We start from the raw sequence: 15,632 nt of genomic DNA on the forward strand, positions 1-15,632 counted from the left end.
TTTTTTGTTTGTTGTTGTCTCATACTTTTAGATACGCTGTTGTAAATGCTACTGCTTATGTTAGCTTTTAATATACGGTTTTATCCTGATTAAAGCTTTAATACAGTACGGCAACTGCACGTTTAACGCTTCTCATAGCTATGTGAAAATAAGTGTATAAATGTAACAGTTAATTTTTGGAGCTGAATGAGAGAGAAAGATACAGAGCAGGGGAACGTGAGGAACAGTATCGAGAACCGCTGCTTTAGAACATTGATTTTGAAACTTGTGAATCCATTAGAATCGTTAGAAGACAGAATTGCGCTTCATATATGAATATTTTTTTACGTGCAGCTCTAGTTTTCTCTTCCTCTTCTCTAAAGCAGCGCAGGCCTCGCCCCCTTTGCTGCCTTTTCCCGGGGGCGGGGTTTATCTGGGTTTGTGATGTCACGAACCCGGGAAGTAACTCGTTGTAGTCTCTACCAGCCGTTTTTGTAGGCATTAAACGGCCAGAATTTTAAAAGACGATATCACCGTTTGTATTGAACTTTCAGCTTCGTAACTTTGCAGATATTGTTTATGCTCAAACAGCAACATTACACAGTAACTAACATTAAAAAAAGTGAAATCGCAATGAACCACCCCTTTAAATGAGTGACTCATATTTGAGACGGCATGTTAAGTTAAAGGTATCTTGAGACGTCTCATTCCATGCTGTCTGCACTCAGAAGTGTGCTTTAGCGCTTTATTATCCAGCACTATTTGAAGTGCTAATTCTTTAATGTGTTGCTTTATCAATCCAGTGAACTAAATTAGAGTGAAAATTGACAATGCTTTATGTTGATCTGTAGGCAATCCTACCAGTGCAGACGGTATGGCACTGGATCGTGAAAAGGTACGTACGCAGAATTACTTCTATACTTAAAACCTTAAAACTACTTGTTTATTTTATTATTTATTTATTTATATTTTATTTATTATGTAATGATATTTATATATATATAATCAAAATGTTTGATTGGTCGTTTATATTAATTTCATTTTCTCTCAAATTTTTGCTCAGCCTGTGGATTTCAGTTGGAATAAGTACGCCGACAAGAAGTTCCAGTTCGAAGACCATTTCCTCGTTTCCTGTATCCGTTCGAAGAAGGACCCGCAAATACTGGAGTTCTTCAAACTCCTGTCCTTGTGTCACACCGTCATGGTTGAGCAGAAAGGGGGTGAGGAGACCAAAACGATCATTATCTGTTGAGATGATGCAATAATAATACGAGCATGTTTCATTCAGTGCTGCTTTCATCTCAGAATTATTTAGCATTCTTAATCCTATTTTGTGTAAAAGTTAAAAAATGCTGCTGTTCATTTGTGTGCTGCATATTTTCTGTGTTCAGATGAGTTGGTGTACCAGGCCGCGTCTCCTGATGAGGGTGCTCTGGTCACCGCCGCATGCAACTTTGGGTTCGTGTTCCTGTCCCGAACACAGGACACCATCACCATCATGGAGATGGACCATGAAGAGACCTACGAGATGCTCGCTCTGCTCGACTTCAACAGCGACCGCAAGCGCATGTCCATCATCCGTGAGTCTTTCTCTTTCTCTTCTTCACTTCCTGTCTGTCAGTCGCTGTCACCTGTGTCTCACTCTTGTGTGTGTTTGTGTGTAGTGAGATTTCCAGACGGTAAAATCCGGCTGTACTGTAAGGGCGCAGACACTGTGATCTACCAGCGACTCGATGCCAATAGCAAGGATAAAGAAACCACGCAAGAAGCTCTGGACGTGAGTACCAACACTTTTAATAAATCATTAGCATATGTTAATGAGGTTCAACATGCCATTGCAAGTTAAAGGGACAGTTCGCCCAAAAATGACAATTTTCTTAGGTGTTATTTTTTTTCCCCGTGGAATGCAAAGAGAGAATTTTTATATTGAATTTTACATTTTTAAACGTGTCAAGTTTTAAAAAGAAGAAAAAGCACCATAAGAATATCAAAAGAGTACTCCATATGACTGTATTAAAAGCAGTGTTATTATATTTAACTCTAATCAAAACCATAAAACCAGGAAAATAAAACTTTAAATAAAATAAACTTTAACTGAAATAAAATCAAATATAAAATAACTTAAACTTGTTTACCAAGGCAACATTTCTCATTTTCATTTAGTTTATCTTGATGCACAAAAAAAACTAAAACTGAAATAAAAATGTATAAAAACTATATAGACTATAAAAAAACGAATAAAAGTTTTTAAAAAATCACACAGCAAAATTACAGAAAAATGCTAAAATGAAAATGAAAACAGGAACAGTTTTACAGAGGGAATTTTGGATGTCTATTTTTATTACTCCATAAATCAGAAAGTGCTGTCAATAGCCGAAAAAAATTATATTTTCACCTATATTTTCAATTATATTTTATATTTCAGTTTTTGGAATAAAATCAGGAAAATTATATATTAACAAACCCCTCTGTAAAAACCTTTAGAATATATATAGAAATAAAACTGTAAATGCTGGTGTATGTGCGTGCTGCTGAAGTTGAGAAAAAACTCATTTTAAGAAACTGTCTTTAAACATATGTATTGTAATTGAAAAGCAAAAAATGTGCAATAATAAAATTGAATTATATATGAACAAACCCCTCAGTAAAAACCTTCAGAATGCATATAGGAATAAAACTCTAAATTTTGGTGTCTGTACGTGCTGCTGAAGTTGAGAAAAACTAATTTTGAGAAACCGCATTTATGTTGTATGTTGTTTTGTAATAGAAATCTACAGATGCGAATAGATAAAGTGCAATCAAATAAACAATTAAAGGTTTTCTTTCCACTATTCTGAAACCGCACATTATGAAAAGCCAAATAGCCCAAAAAGTCCAAATTGACTGGTGCATGAAAAAAGTTTTTTCCTGTAGTGTTTGGCCTTAAAGCAGAATAGCATGCACTGTGTGCTAAACGGATGGATTTTTCTTTCAGACCTTTGCGAACGAGACGCTGCGAACTCTGTGTCTCTGCTATAAGGACATCAGTCAGGCGGAGTACGACGCCTGGGCTCGGAAACACCAGGTCGCCAGCGTTTCAATGGGAAACCGTGAGGAGGTTCTGGACACTGTGTACGAAGAGATCGAGAAAAACCTTTTGGTACGGAAATAAGAAAGGAAAATCATTATTCATTTCAGGGAAGTGACTAGTGATTGCTTGGTATATTAGTCAGGCTCATTATCCTGACAGTGCTATTGGCTAATAACAGACACTTTTTAGCAGACCCTTTTATCCAAAAATGACGTTGCTAAAGTCGCTGTCACCTGTGTCTCACTCTTGTGTGTGTTTGTGTGTAGTGAGATTTCCAGACGGTAAAATCCGGCTGTACTGTAAGGGCGCAGACACTGTGATCTACCAGCGACTCGATGCCAATAGCAAGGATAAAGAAACCACGCAAGAAGCTCTGGACGTGAGTACCAACACTTTTAATAAATCATTAGCATATGTTAATGAGGTTCAACATGCCATTGCAAGTTAAAGGGACAGTTCGCCCAAAAATGACAATTTTCTTAGGTGTTATTTTTTTTCCCCGTGGAATGCAAAGAGAGAATTTTTATATTGAATTTTACATTTTTAAACGTGTCAAGTTTTAAAAAGAAGAAAAAGCACCATAAGAATATCAAAAGAGTACTCCATATGACTGTATTAAAAGCAGTGTTATTATATTTAACTCTAATCAAAACCATAAAACCAGGAAAATAAAACTTTAAATAAAATAAACTTTAACTGAAATAAAATCAAATATAAAATAACTTAAACTTGTTTACCAAGGCAACATTTCTCATTTTCATTTAGTTTATCTTGATGCACAAAAAAAACTAAAACTGAAATAAAAATGTATAAAAACTATATAGACTATAAAAAAACGAATAAAAGTTTTTAAAAAATCACACAGCAAAATTACAGAAAAATGCTAAAATGAAAATGAAAACAGGAACAGTTTTACAGAGGGAATTTTGGATGTCTATTTTTATTACTCCATAAATCAGAAAGTGCTGTCAATAGCCGAAAAAATTTATATTTTCACCTATATTTTCAATTATATTTTATATTTCAGTTTTTGGAATAAAATCAGGAAAATTATATATTAACAAACCCCTCTGTAAAAACCTTTAGAATATATATAGAAATAAAACTGTAAATGCTGGTGTATGTGCGTGCTGCTGAAGTTGAGAAAAAACTCATTTTAAGAAACTGTCTTTAAACATATGTATTGTAATTGAAAAGCAAAAAATGTGCAATAATAAAATTGAATTATATATGAACAAACCCCTCAGTAAAAACCTTCAGAATGCATATAGGAATAAAACTCTAAATTTTGGTGTCTGTACGTGCTGCTGAAGTTGAGAAAAACTAATTTTGAGAAACCGCATTTATGTTGTATGTTGTTTTGTAATAGAAATCTACAGATGCGAATAGATAAAGTGCAATCAAATAAACAATTAAAGGTTTTCTTTCCACTATTCTGAAACCGCACATTATGAAAAGCCAAATAGCCCAAAAAGTCCAAATTGACTGGTGCATGAAAAAAGTTTTTTCCTGTAGTGTTTGGCCTTAAAGCAGAATAGCATGCACTGTGTGCTAAACGGATGGATTTTTCTTTCAGACCTTTGCGAACGAGACGCTGCGAACTCTGTGTCTCTGCTATAAGGACATCAGTCAGGCGGAGTACGACGCCTGGGCTCAGAAACACCAGGTCGCCAGCGTTTCAATGGGAAACCGTGAGGAGGTTCTGGACACTGTGTACGAAGAGATCGAGAAAAACCTTTTGGTACGGAAATAAGAAAGGAAAATCATTATTCATTTCAGGGAAGTGACTAGTGATTGCTTGGTATATTAGTCAGGCTCATTATCCTGACAGTGCTATTGGCTAATAACAGACACTTTTTAGCAGACCCTTTTATCCAAAAATGACGTTGCTAATGAAATGTGTTTATGTGGTTTAAGGTTAAAAAAACACATTATTTTCCACATACTGTACATTATTGTTTCTCCTCTATGCCCCGCCTTTCTGAAACGCGTTGATTTTTACAAAGCTCATCGGTCTGAAAAGCGAGGTGTGCTCTGATCGGCCAGCTGTCCAGTGCGTTGTGATTGGCCGAATACCTCAAGCGTGTGACGGAAATGTTACGCCCCTACCATACTGTGATGCAGTGTCCCGGCCGGTGCAACAAGACAAAAACATTCAAACCCATTATAAACGAGGCATTTGTTGCATCCAGTGGGGACATAATTACTGATTATAATGACTTATACTGTCAGATCTTCTTTATGCACCAAGAGCTTGTAACACTCCAAAGAGAAAGGAACAATTGAAATCGCATCATATGACCCCTTTAATTTCAGCAACTTTGTGAATGTCTAATTGTACAAAAATATTGGTATTATATTAAACGTTTTGCCTGGTATCGGCGAGATATATATTATGTATTGTAGTGTCTTAATATTAGAAAATCTATACTCTTAATAAAAATGTAATATTAAATTTAATGTTAATAATTTTTTTACCTGTATATTATAAATGAATTACATTTTATTATATTTTATGTTATATAATATATATAGTTTTAAACTTTATATTAAAATTATATATAAAAATATATAAAATATAAATATTAAATAAATATATAATAAATATATTATGTAATATATATATAATAAAATATATAATATAAAAAAAAAAAGATATATATATAAATTAAATAAATATTTCTATATTATATTTTGAATGCAGTAGTTTACTTTTGTAGTAGATTTATATAATAACATTTTTTATATATAATAAATAAATGTGTCATTTATGTTCATTCATTCAGCTGATTGGAGCGACAGCCATTGAAGATAAACTTCAGGATGGCGTTCCAGAAACCATTGCAAAACTGGCCAAAGCTGACATCAAGATCTGGGTTCTGACCGGAGACAAGAAAGGTGAGCGATGCGTATGTGAAATATTGAGTTCTTTTAAGGGAGATCGGTTTGATTTCTAATGGAATTTGTTTGTGTCATGCTCAGAGACCGCTGAGAACATCGGCTACTCCTGCCAACTGCTGACCGACGATATGAAGATCCACTACGGAGAGGATGTGAAGTACGTGTCAGCTGACAGACATCTGTGAATGAGTCAGTGGCTTGAGATCTTGAGCGTCTGCTTTCTGACTCTCTTGTTGTTACTCTCTCAGTGTTCAGCTGAGGAACAGACAGACCCAAAGGCGCAACGACCCTCAAGGACGCAATAAGAAGCTGAAGGAGCTGTTTTTCACAGAGCCCGGCAAGAATGCCCTCGTCATCACTGGAGGCTGGCTGGTGCGTTCATCAAACACTGATCCACTCTCACATTATGCTTCAAGACCCCTAAACACAAATCAAAGCACTTCTGAAAAATCCTGAAAAATTAAACGTATTAAGGTTTCCACAAAAATATGAAGCAGAAAAATGTTTCTTGAGCAGCAAATGATTTCTGAAGATCATGTGACACTGAAGACTGGAGTAAGGATGCTGAAAATTCAGCTTTGATAACAGCAATAAATTACATTTGACTATATATTAACATAGAAAACAGTTATTTTAAAGTAAAATAATTTTTCACATTATTACAGTTTTTTTGATTAAATAAATGCAGACTTGGTGAGCAGAAGAGACAAAAACATAAACATAACATTACCCACCTTAAACTTTTGAATGCTACTGTAACTTTCAAATTTAAAGTTTAAAAATGTTAAGTAAGTTTTCATTTTTTGCTTATGGACATTGTTTTGCAGTGACCGTTGCAGAAATATTGAAATTAACAATTTGGATGGAAATACCATTTTAAAATATGTTGGCATTGTCTAATAATTTATTTTCTCACAAAAGACTGTAATATTACCTTTAAAATGGAAATAAATAAATAAAGTTGATCAGGACAACAGGAATCGAATAAAAGATGTTCCAAAGTTAGAAAGTAAAGTTTGTGTCTCCTACTATTAGTCTAAAAGCACTTTCTGGTTTCTGTGCAGAATGAGATACTGTACGAGAAGAAGAAGAAGCGTCGTCGCTTGCGTCTGAAGAAGCTGAGGAAGCGGTACACAAACTCCTCCAACCCTCCAGACAGCAGCCAGCCCGTGGACGACTGGGAGAAGGAGAAGAGACAGGAGGACTTCGTGGACATGGCGTGTGAATGCAGCGCGGTGATCTGCTGCCGCGTCACGCCCAAACAGAAGGCCAACGTGGTCAGTCTAGTCAAACGCTGCAAGAAGGCCGTGACTCTGTCCATCGGCGACGGAGCCAACGACGTCAACATGATCAAGAGTGAGTGAGAGCAATCTCATTCCTGATCCACACCCGCGCTATTTTAGTGTCATTCAGATTCTATTAGAGATTTGAATAATATTTCAAGTTTAGATTTTCTGTTATCATGTTAATTTTTGTTAAAGTTTTAGTCATCAAGTTAATTTTTTTAAACACATCTGTTTTTATTATTATTTATTTCATAGTACTTAGTACTTAAAGTTAAACTAAACATAAATTAAAGATTTTGTTTTGGCAACTGGCTGAAATAAGTGTTTAGTTTAGTACAGTACAGTACAGTACAGTGGTTATGGTTTTAGTTTGTTTTTGTTAATGATAATAACCCTGATCCAGAAAACAATCAGAGAATCAACTTTTTATTCATATTAATTCAGTTTAAATTTTTTTTCAAGAGTTCAAAAGTGCAGTTGTAGAGGCATTAGATTAACATTTTGTGTAGGTTTTTATTTTATGTTGTCTATTATGATTTTAATTTGAGTAATTTAGATGTGTGTTTTTTCTTTTTTATGTAGTTTTTTTAATATGTCTTTTACATATGTAATATAACATGTTTTAATATGTATTTTTATTATTATTTATTTCATTTTATTTTAGTACCTCAAATTAAACTAAACCAAAATTAGAGATGTTGTTTTGGCAGGTTATGAAATGATTTTTTAAAATAATACGTGGTAATATATATATATATATAATTTTATTTTTTGTCATTTTGTTGTGTGTTTTTGTTGTGTTTCTATTTTTGAAATGTTGCCTCGCCAGTTGCCAACTAGCTGAAACCTAGTTTAAGTTATTTTATTTTTTATTCAAGTAAAATGGATATAGTTCTAGTTTTAGTTAACAATAATACCCTTGATCCAGGCAATGATCAGAGAATCAACTTTTATTCAAAGTATTAATTCATTTGAAGTGTTTTCTCGAGAGTTTAAAAGTGCCAACTTCTCCTTCCCATGCTCCTGTGCAGCTGCGGACATCGGTGTGGGCATCAGCGGTCAGGAGGGGATGCAGGCCGTGATGTCCAGCGATTACGCCTTCGCTCAGTTCCGTTATCTTGAGCGCCTCTTGCTGGTCCACGGACGCTGGTCCTACATCCGCATGTGCAAATTCCTGCGCTACTTCTTCTACAAGAACTTCGCCTTTACCCTGGTGCACTTCTGGTTCTCCTTCTTCAATGGATTTTCCTCACAGGTAAGAGAGAGATTTACACTGAGAGTTGATTTACAGACGTTTTGGACATTTAATGTAGTACTGGAATTTCAAACTAAAATACTGATATTCAGTAGCTTTCTCGATACCATGGGGAAAAATTGCCTCAACATTAAGGGCATAGTTAAAATGTATTTACTTTTGACCATAATCAAAGGATTTTCCTATCAAATGAAACTCTCATCTGAGATTCAGGCCTTATAGCTTAATGATAATAATAATAATAATAACAAATTACGTATTTTTTAAGTATATTTATTTTACTATGCAGTTGTTTTACAATAGTAATATATTTCTGTCTTAGAAATAACTAGATCAAAAAGTTTGTCTAAACAAACTTTAAGTTGGCTTGAGAAAGCCGGACCAGAAAAAAAGTTTCAAAAAGTTTAAAACTTTAAAAAGTTTAAGAAGTTTTAAATTTAATGTTTTTTTTTGTCTGAAGCAGTTTGAAGTTTAAAGTAAGTTTAAAAGCTTAAAGTTTGAATGTTTTGAAGGCAATACAGTCTATCAGAGAGAGAGAGAGAGAGAGAGACATGGATAGATAGATAGATGCTAAGGACCTCAGAGTGGTTGCTAGGGTGTTGCTATGTGGTTGCTAAGGTACTCTGGATAGTTGCTAGGCTGTTGCTAGGGTACTTGGATTGGTTGCTATTACGGTTGCTAGGCTACCCGGGGTGTTTGCTAAGGTGTTGCTATGTGGTTGCTAGGGTACTTGGGGTGGTTGCTAAGGTGGTTGCTAGGATACCTGGGTGGTTGCTAGTGTGTTGCTAAGGTACCCGGGATGGTTCTTTGGGTGGTGTTATGCTGTTGCTAGGGTGCCTGTGTCGGTTGCTAGGGTGTTGCTATGTGGTTGCTAGGGTACCTGGGGTAGTTGCTAGGGTGTTGCTATGGAGTTGCTAAGGTATTCTAGTAGGTTGCTAGGGTGTTGCTATGTGGTTGCTATGGTACACAGTGTGGTTGCTAGGGTGTTACTAGCATGTTGTTAACAGCATTAGCAAGCTACTAGCATGTTTCTATCATGATTAGCATGTTACTAGCATGATTATCAAGTTACTATATATTATTTAATATATTTATCTTACAGTGCTGTTATAAAATAATAATAAAAAAACAACAATTTACACATTTTTAAGATATTTATTTTACTATTCAGTTGTTTTACAATAGTAATATATTTCTGTATTAGAAATAATAATAATAAATTGATATATGATAGCAACAACAACAGAAGCATTATAATTATTATTGTTGCTGTTATAAATAGTAATAATTATTATTATTATTAGTATCAGTATTAGTAGTAATAATAGTAGTAGTAGTATTAGTATAAGTATTATTTCTAAGACTGGAATATATTTCTATTCTAATAAAACCTTAATGTAAGTAAAAATGAATATTTCGGAATAAGTATATTAAATATCTTTTTTTAATAACGTCTTCACATTAACAAGAGTTTAACCCCCAAGCTTTCATTTTTGGTGGAAAACTGCAGGGAAGTCTCTTAATTAAGCACATGAAGCTCCCAGCAGCACATGCAGAGATGGAGTTCACAGCATTTAGTGTCAGTCTTGTTTTGAAAGAAGTGACTGCTGACGTGTTGTTGTGTGTGTTTTGTAGACGGCATATGAAGACTGGTTCATCGCTCTATACAATGTTTGCTACAGCAGTCTGCCTGTTCTCCTCGTCGGCCTTCTGGATCAGGTATCAGTTCCGTACCAGCTTCAATCTGTTCTAAAGGCACCATGAAATCCAAACTGACACGTTTGCTCCTGTAGGATGTGAATGACAAAATAAGTTTGCGCTGCCCAAAGCTGTATCTCCCGGGGCAGCAAGGATCGCTGTTTAACTACAGGAACTTCTTCATCAGCTTGTTCCACGGCATCTTCACGTCCCTCATGACCTTCTTCATCCCGTACGGTGCGTTCCTGCAGACCATGGGACAGGACGGCGAGGCTCCGTCCGATTACCAGTCGTTCGCTGTGGTCGCAGCTTCATCGCTCATCATCACCGTCAACCTGCAGGTGCCCGATTGGTCGATTTTGATCATGTGACATTTCAGTGTCCAAATAAAGAGGCATTTTGTGTGTCTCTAACTTGCATGTTGACCAGATCTTCATGAACTGTGAACGAGTCCGTGCTCAGAAGAGGCTCTTCTCATTGATCTAATGTAATATTGTTTCTTTGTGTCCCAGATCTCGTTGAACACCTCCTACTGGACGTTCGTGAACTTTTTTGCGGTGCTCGGCAGTATAGCCATATACTTCGGCATCATGTTTGACATCCACAGCGCAGGAATCCACGTCATTTTCCCAACCACCTTCACTTTCACAGGTTTGTGATAAAGTCATGCTAGCTTTTATTGCACAGTGTCTGGTGGTGGTTTTCATAATGGAACTGAGGCTCCAAAAATGAAACTCGAAACTAAAATTAAAGTAGTCCATGCTTTCCATGACACATGATGGTCTGAGATCGTGTAAAAATATACAAAAATATGCAAAATCTGATATGCATTTGAAATATTTTATGATATGTTTTTTTGTTTTATAAAAATGTAATTCAAAAGCTACAGAATTTAATAATGACAGGTCCTTTTGACATAAAATGATGGTCAAAAAGGTTGATTGATGATCATGTATTATTTTATATATTAATTTATTTATTCAATTTTGTTATATTCATGTAAATTGCAGTCAAAGTAATTTATCAAATATGCAATATTTAAAACTATTAAAAAAATTTTTTTTATATGCATTTAAAAAGAAATCTAAGCTTCTTTTACTAAACTAAATCTTTACCAACTAAAATGAAAACTTAAAAACATTTTTGTTAATTTAAATAAAGCTGAAATAGCATCTAAATATTAGATGGAAAAAAACTAAATGAAAATTAAAAATGTTAACTTGGCAACTAAGTTTAAGTTGAAGAACTAAAATGGCTTACTGGAAATTAATAATAATTAATAATAGAAAACTAAAACTAAACTAAAGCTGGATTTTTTTTTAAAATAAAGCTAATTGGTAATATTTCCAAATATATATATATATGTATATATAATAAAATAAAATATAAAAGAATAAATGCTAATAGTAATATTTAAAAACAAAAACTAAAGAAAAGACAAAAGTGCATAAAAACATTACAAATTGAAGTAAAATTACAATAAAAAAAATTAAAAACAAATTATAATAGTAATATTAAAAAAAATTACAAATGGCAAATGCACAAAATAACATTGCTAAAAATCAAACTAAAATAAAAATTTAAAACCTGAAAATACAAAAATAAATGCTAAAAGTAAAATGCTAATAGTAATATTTAAAAACAAAAACTAAAGAAAAGACAAAAGTGCATAAAAACATTACAAATTGAAGTAAAATTACAATAAAATTTTTTTAAAACAAATTATAATAGTAATATTAAAAAAAATTACAAATGGCAAATGCACAAAATAACATTGCTAAAAATCAAACTAAAATAAAAATTTAAAACCTGAAAATACAAAAATAAATGCTAAAAGTAATATTTAAAAACAAAAACTAATACAAATGACAAAATAGCTGAATGAAATTACTAAAACTATGAAAACAGAAATGATAAAAAATAAACCTAATTTAAAGCATGAATAAATACTATAATAGTATATAAATAATACTAAAATATCACATTTTGGCTGTAACCTTCCATGGCATACTGCTGCCCTTTACTGCACTGTTATTTGCACGGTTTAATCTCAAACAGAGACTGCGCTGTGGGTTGCTGTGTAACCCGGTTGTTGTTTTGACCCGTAGGCGCGGCGTCTAACGCTCTGAGACAGCCGTACCTGTGGCTGACCATCATCCTGACGGTGGGAATCTGTCTCCTTCCCGTCATCTGCATCCAGTTCCTCTGTCAGACCATCTGGCCCTCGGCCGGAGACAAGGTGAGATCCTTAAAAAACCTAATGATGAGGAATATTCTGGGTTAAATACAATACAGCACAACATATGCAGAGACATTACAGCCTCACGTTCTTCCTGCAGGTCCACAGGAACAGGAAGAAATATGAGCTTGAGGATGAAGAAGACGAGAGGAAGAAGAAGAAGCAGCCAGCATTCCAGCGCGGCGGACGCTCTCGTCGCTCCGCTTACGCCTTCTCGCACTCGCGCGGCTACGCCGACCTCATCGCATCGGGACGCAGCATACGCCAGCGGCCGCGTGTTCGGCCTGAGCTCAGAGAGAGCATACGAGAGGTTCCTCAGGACGAGAACATCTGAAACCAATGCACTGTCCTCAGACACTCACTACCTGCTTATGTGCCTTTACCCTGTCATATCTGAGCTGCCCAGCGGAACGGGCCAATAGGAAGAGGCGAAGTGTCATTTAAAGGGGAGGGACTAATGAAAGAGCCAATGGGAAATGGGGTCGAAGGGCTTTAAAGGGAAAGTACAAGTAAACACTCACCGGTGACCAGGACTGGTTTTAACGTTGTGCACTGCGTACAACAAATTGTTTGTCTCAGGTTTTTATTTTTATTTTGGAATCACACATTTGTAAATTTTTTTTGCACATGTACAATTCAGTGTCCTGCCCTTCGAAAAAGTGAATGTGTGTTTCTAATCCCAGCACCCAATTAAATCATCTTGTGTTGTACACTGATAAAATGTTCTTACAGTATTTTTGTCTTATTTATCATTAAAAATATCAACACTTTCTTATAGCATTACATATTTAGTGTAATACAAGACTATATATACACAGAATATATTTAGAATTGCATTTATTTTACCTTCTTGACCACTTTTTATTCTTGCTTTAGGCTTAAAAGTTCCTTAAATTTTGTTTTGAGATTGATGCCTAAAACCAGAATAATTCATTAAAAATAAATAATGCTAAAAACCTGAAAAAAATGTTTTCATGAAAAATTAAACTTAATTTTAAAACATTCTGAAAAATTGAAATTATTCAATTTTGCTTCTCAAGTAAATTCATCTTGCTTGATCCTTAAACAAAATAAATGTATTTTAAATAAATAAATAAAGCTTAAAACTGAAAAATTAAACAATTTTAAAACATAATTGATTGATAATACACAGTTTTGCTTCTCAGTTAAATTCATCTTGTTTGATCCTCAAACTAAATAAATGTATTTGAGAAGCAACATCAATTTTACAGATGCTTTAAACATTTTGTTTAAACATTAAAAATGTTTATATGTATTTTCACTGAAAAACAAGGCAAAAATACTGATTAAGAGACTGATTTTTTGCAGTGTACTGAAGGGTGTTGATTATATTTTTTTCCTCTTTACTACATTTGAAGACGTTAATGTTGAAATGTGAACTCTGTAAGGATTTATCATCTTGATTTCCAAAAATTGTTTTTTATCCCTTTTGCAAAATGTGCAAGCAAAGGGCCGAATCCCACAAAACTCACGATGAATTTTCCTCACGGTTGAATCTTTGCAGGGTGTCGGTGTCTCGTTCTCAAATAATGTTCCTTATGAACCATGAAAGAATGAGTGCATTTAGAGAGAAACCTCATGTTTACATAAATACTTCTGAGCTCATCTGTTCCTCAAGACCTCTATTGTCAGTGGAGACGGTTCTCGCTCCATATTTAACCATACGTCACGTAAAAACCTGCCTAGAGGGTCATAGATCATAAATGCACTGGCTGTGGTGTCTTCTCTGATTTAATATTTCATTGTTGTTCTGTGAGTTCATGTTAAATGGGTCGTCTTGCCATCAGTTGCTGACGGAGATATCTATCTGCGCCAAAATGAAGCCTTAATGATGATTTGTTTTCTTCTATCATGGAATTGACTTTGCACTTTGGTACAGGGACTTGGGAGGTGAATGTATCTTTCTCATTTTAACCCTAGTTACGTGAGAACTGTTACAAGATTTTAAATAATCTACCATGTGATAATATCATTTATGAGAAAACACTATATTTATTAGGCTGGTTGTTCTAAATATGTACGTTGAATGAACGTAAAAGGCTTTATTCAGCCATAGCAGTCTGACAAATCTACTTTTACACAGCTCTGTGGATTGTTTGTATGTAATGTACTGTAATATACTTTGCACAAATGTCTATAAATAAAGAATAAGATGTAGAATGTTTGGCTTTGTGTCATTGTTTATGATTTAAAAAAAATGTAAGCATATTTTTGCATTATTGTGAAAGTATAGATCATAAGAATAACATTTTCTCTATGTAATTAACATTTTTATTTTATGTGTATTTCTGTATTATATTTGTTTTTGAAAAAAAAAAAAAAAACTGTTGGTCACCAAGGCTGCATGCATTTATTGTGAAATATTACAATTTACAAATTTTTCTTTAAAAAAATAAGAATAACAGTTTCTTTATATAATTAACATTTTTCTTTTATGAATAGTGTTGTATTATATTATGTTTTTGAAATTTAATTAATTACTTAATTGTTTTCATTATTTAATAAAAAACAAACAAGCAAACTAAAAACCTAAAAACACTAATATTGGGAAATATTACAATTTTAAAAAAATTCTTTAAGATAAGTTTTCTATGTAAATATATTTTAAGATATAGAACATTTTGCCATGCGTTATACGACTGACAGACTAAAAATCATCATATGTGTTCTACTGAAGAAACAAAGTCACCTACATCTCGGATGCCCTGGGGGTAAGCAGATAAACATCACATTTTCATTTTTGGATGAACTATACCTTTAAGAATTTTAATTAATATTCATGAGGAAGATTCTTCGCCTCGGTCTGATTGGAGCGTTATTCTGTGCGTGCGCGGCGAGGTAAGACGTCAAAAATGAGATGGCAAGAAGTTTGGAATAATGGGGAGGAGAGAGAATCCGTGTATCATTCGATCATTCGTTTTTTTATTTAATATTGAAAGTAGAAAAATTAGAAAACGGCTCCTTTTTCATTTTTTCGTTTTTCTCCAAAAAAACGAGAAACGAGAATTCAGCTTAAATTTTCGTTTTTCGTTCATGGGTGGAAAAATGAATAAACAGCTTGAATATTTGATTTCTACATGTGGGCGGGAATTAAACGCCCCTTTCTGCTGATTGGTCAGCCGAAGATCAAACCGTGCCGTCATCAGTTCTTCCGCAGTATCATGCAGCAGAATAATAGTCCTC

General features: G+C 34.1%; 1 protein-coding gene across 1 annotated transcript in view; it reads left to right on the top strand.

Moving 5' to 3' along the window:
• LOC107599374 (phospholipid-transporting ATPase IC-like) overlaps nucleotides 1-13,280 on the top strand; it is a 41,771-nt gene extending 28,491 nt beyond the window's left edge. The window contains exons 14-28 of the mRNA XM_016290949.1: nucleotides 831-874; nucleotides 1,043-1,199; nucleotides 1,371-1,559; nucleotides 1,644-1,756; nucleotides 2,954-3,118; nucleotides 5,836-5,947; nucleotides 6,032-6,107; nucleotides 6,199-6,322; nucleotides 7,015-7,306; nucleotides 8,268-8,491; nucleotides 10,127-10,210; nucleotides 10,285-10,530; nucleotides 10,702-10,840; nucleotides 12,298-12,428; nucleotides 12,529-13,280. Of these exons, the coding sequence (XP_016146435.1) occupies nucleotides 831-874; nucleotides 1,043-1,199; nucleotides 1,371-1,559; nucleotides 1,644-1,756; nucleotides 2,954-3,118; nucleotides 5,836-5,947; nucleotides 6,032-6,107; nucleotides 6,199-6,322; nucleotides 7,015-7,306; nucleotides 8,268-8,491; nucleotides 10,127-10,210; nucleotides 10,285-10,530; nucleotides 10,702-10,840; nucleotides 12,298-12,428; nucleotides 12,529-12,762 (2,330 nt within the window). The 3' untranslated portion in view covers nucleotides 12,763-13,280. The remainder of the gene's footprint in view (nucleotides 1-830; nucleotides 875-1,042; nucleotides 1,200-1,370; nucleotides 1,560-1,643; nucleotides 1,757-2,953; nucleotides 3,119-5,835; nucleotides 5,948-6,031; nucleotides 6,108-6,198; nucleotides 6,323-7,014; nucleotides 7,307-8,267; nucleotides 8,492-10,126; nucleotides 10,211-10,284; nucleotides 10,531-10,701; nucleotides 10,841-12,297; nucleotides 12,429-12,528) is intronic.
• Nucleotides 13,281-15,632: the final 2,352 nt, after the last annotated feature.

The sequence above is a fragment of the Sinocyclocheilus grahami genome, unplaced genomic scaffold, assembly GCF_001515645.1.
Source record: "Sinocyclocheilus grahami isolate Dianchi unplaced genomic scaffold, SAMN03320097.WGS_v1.1 scaffold265.1, whole genome shotgun sequence".
Classification (NCBI taxonomy): Eukaryota; Metazoa; Chordata; class Actinopteri; order Cypriniformes; family Cyprinidae; genus Sinocyclocheilus; species Sinocyclocheilus grahami.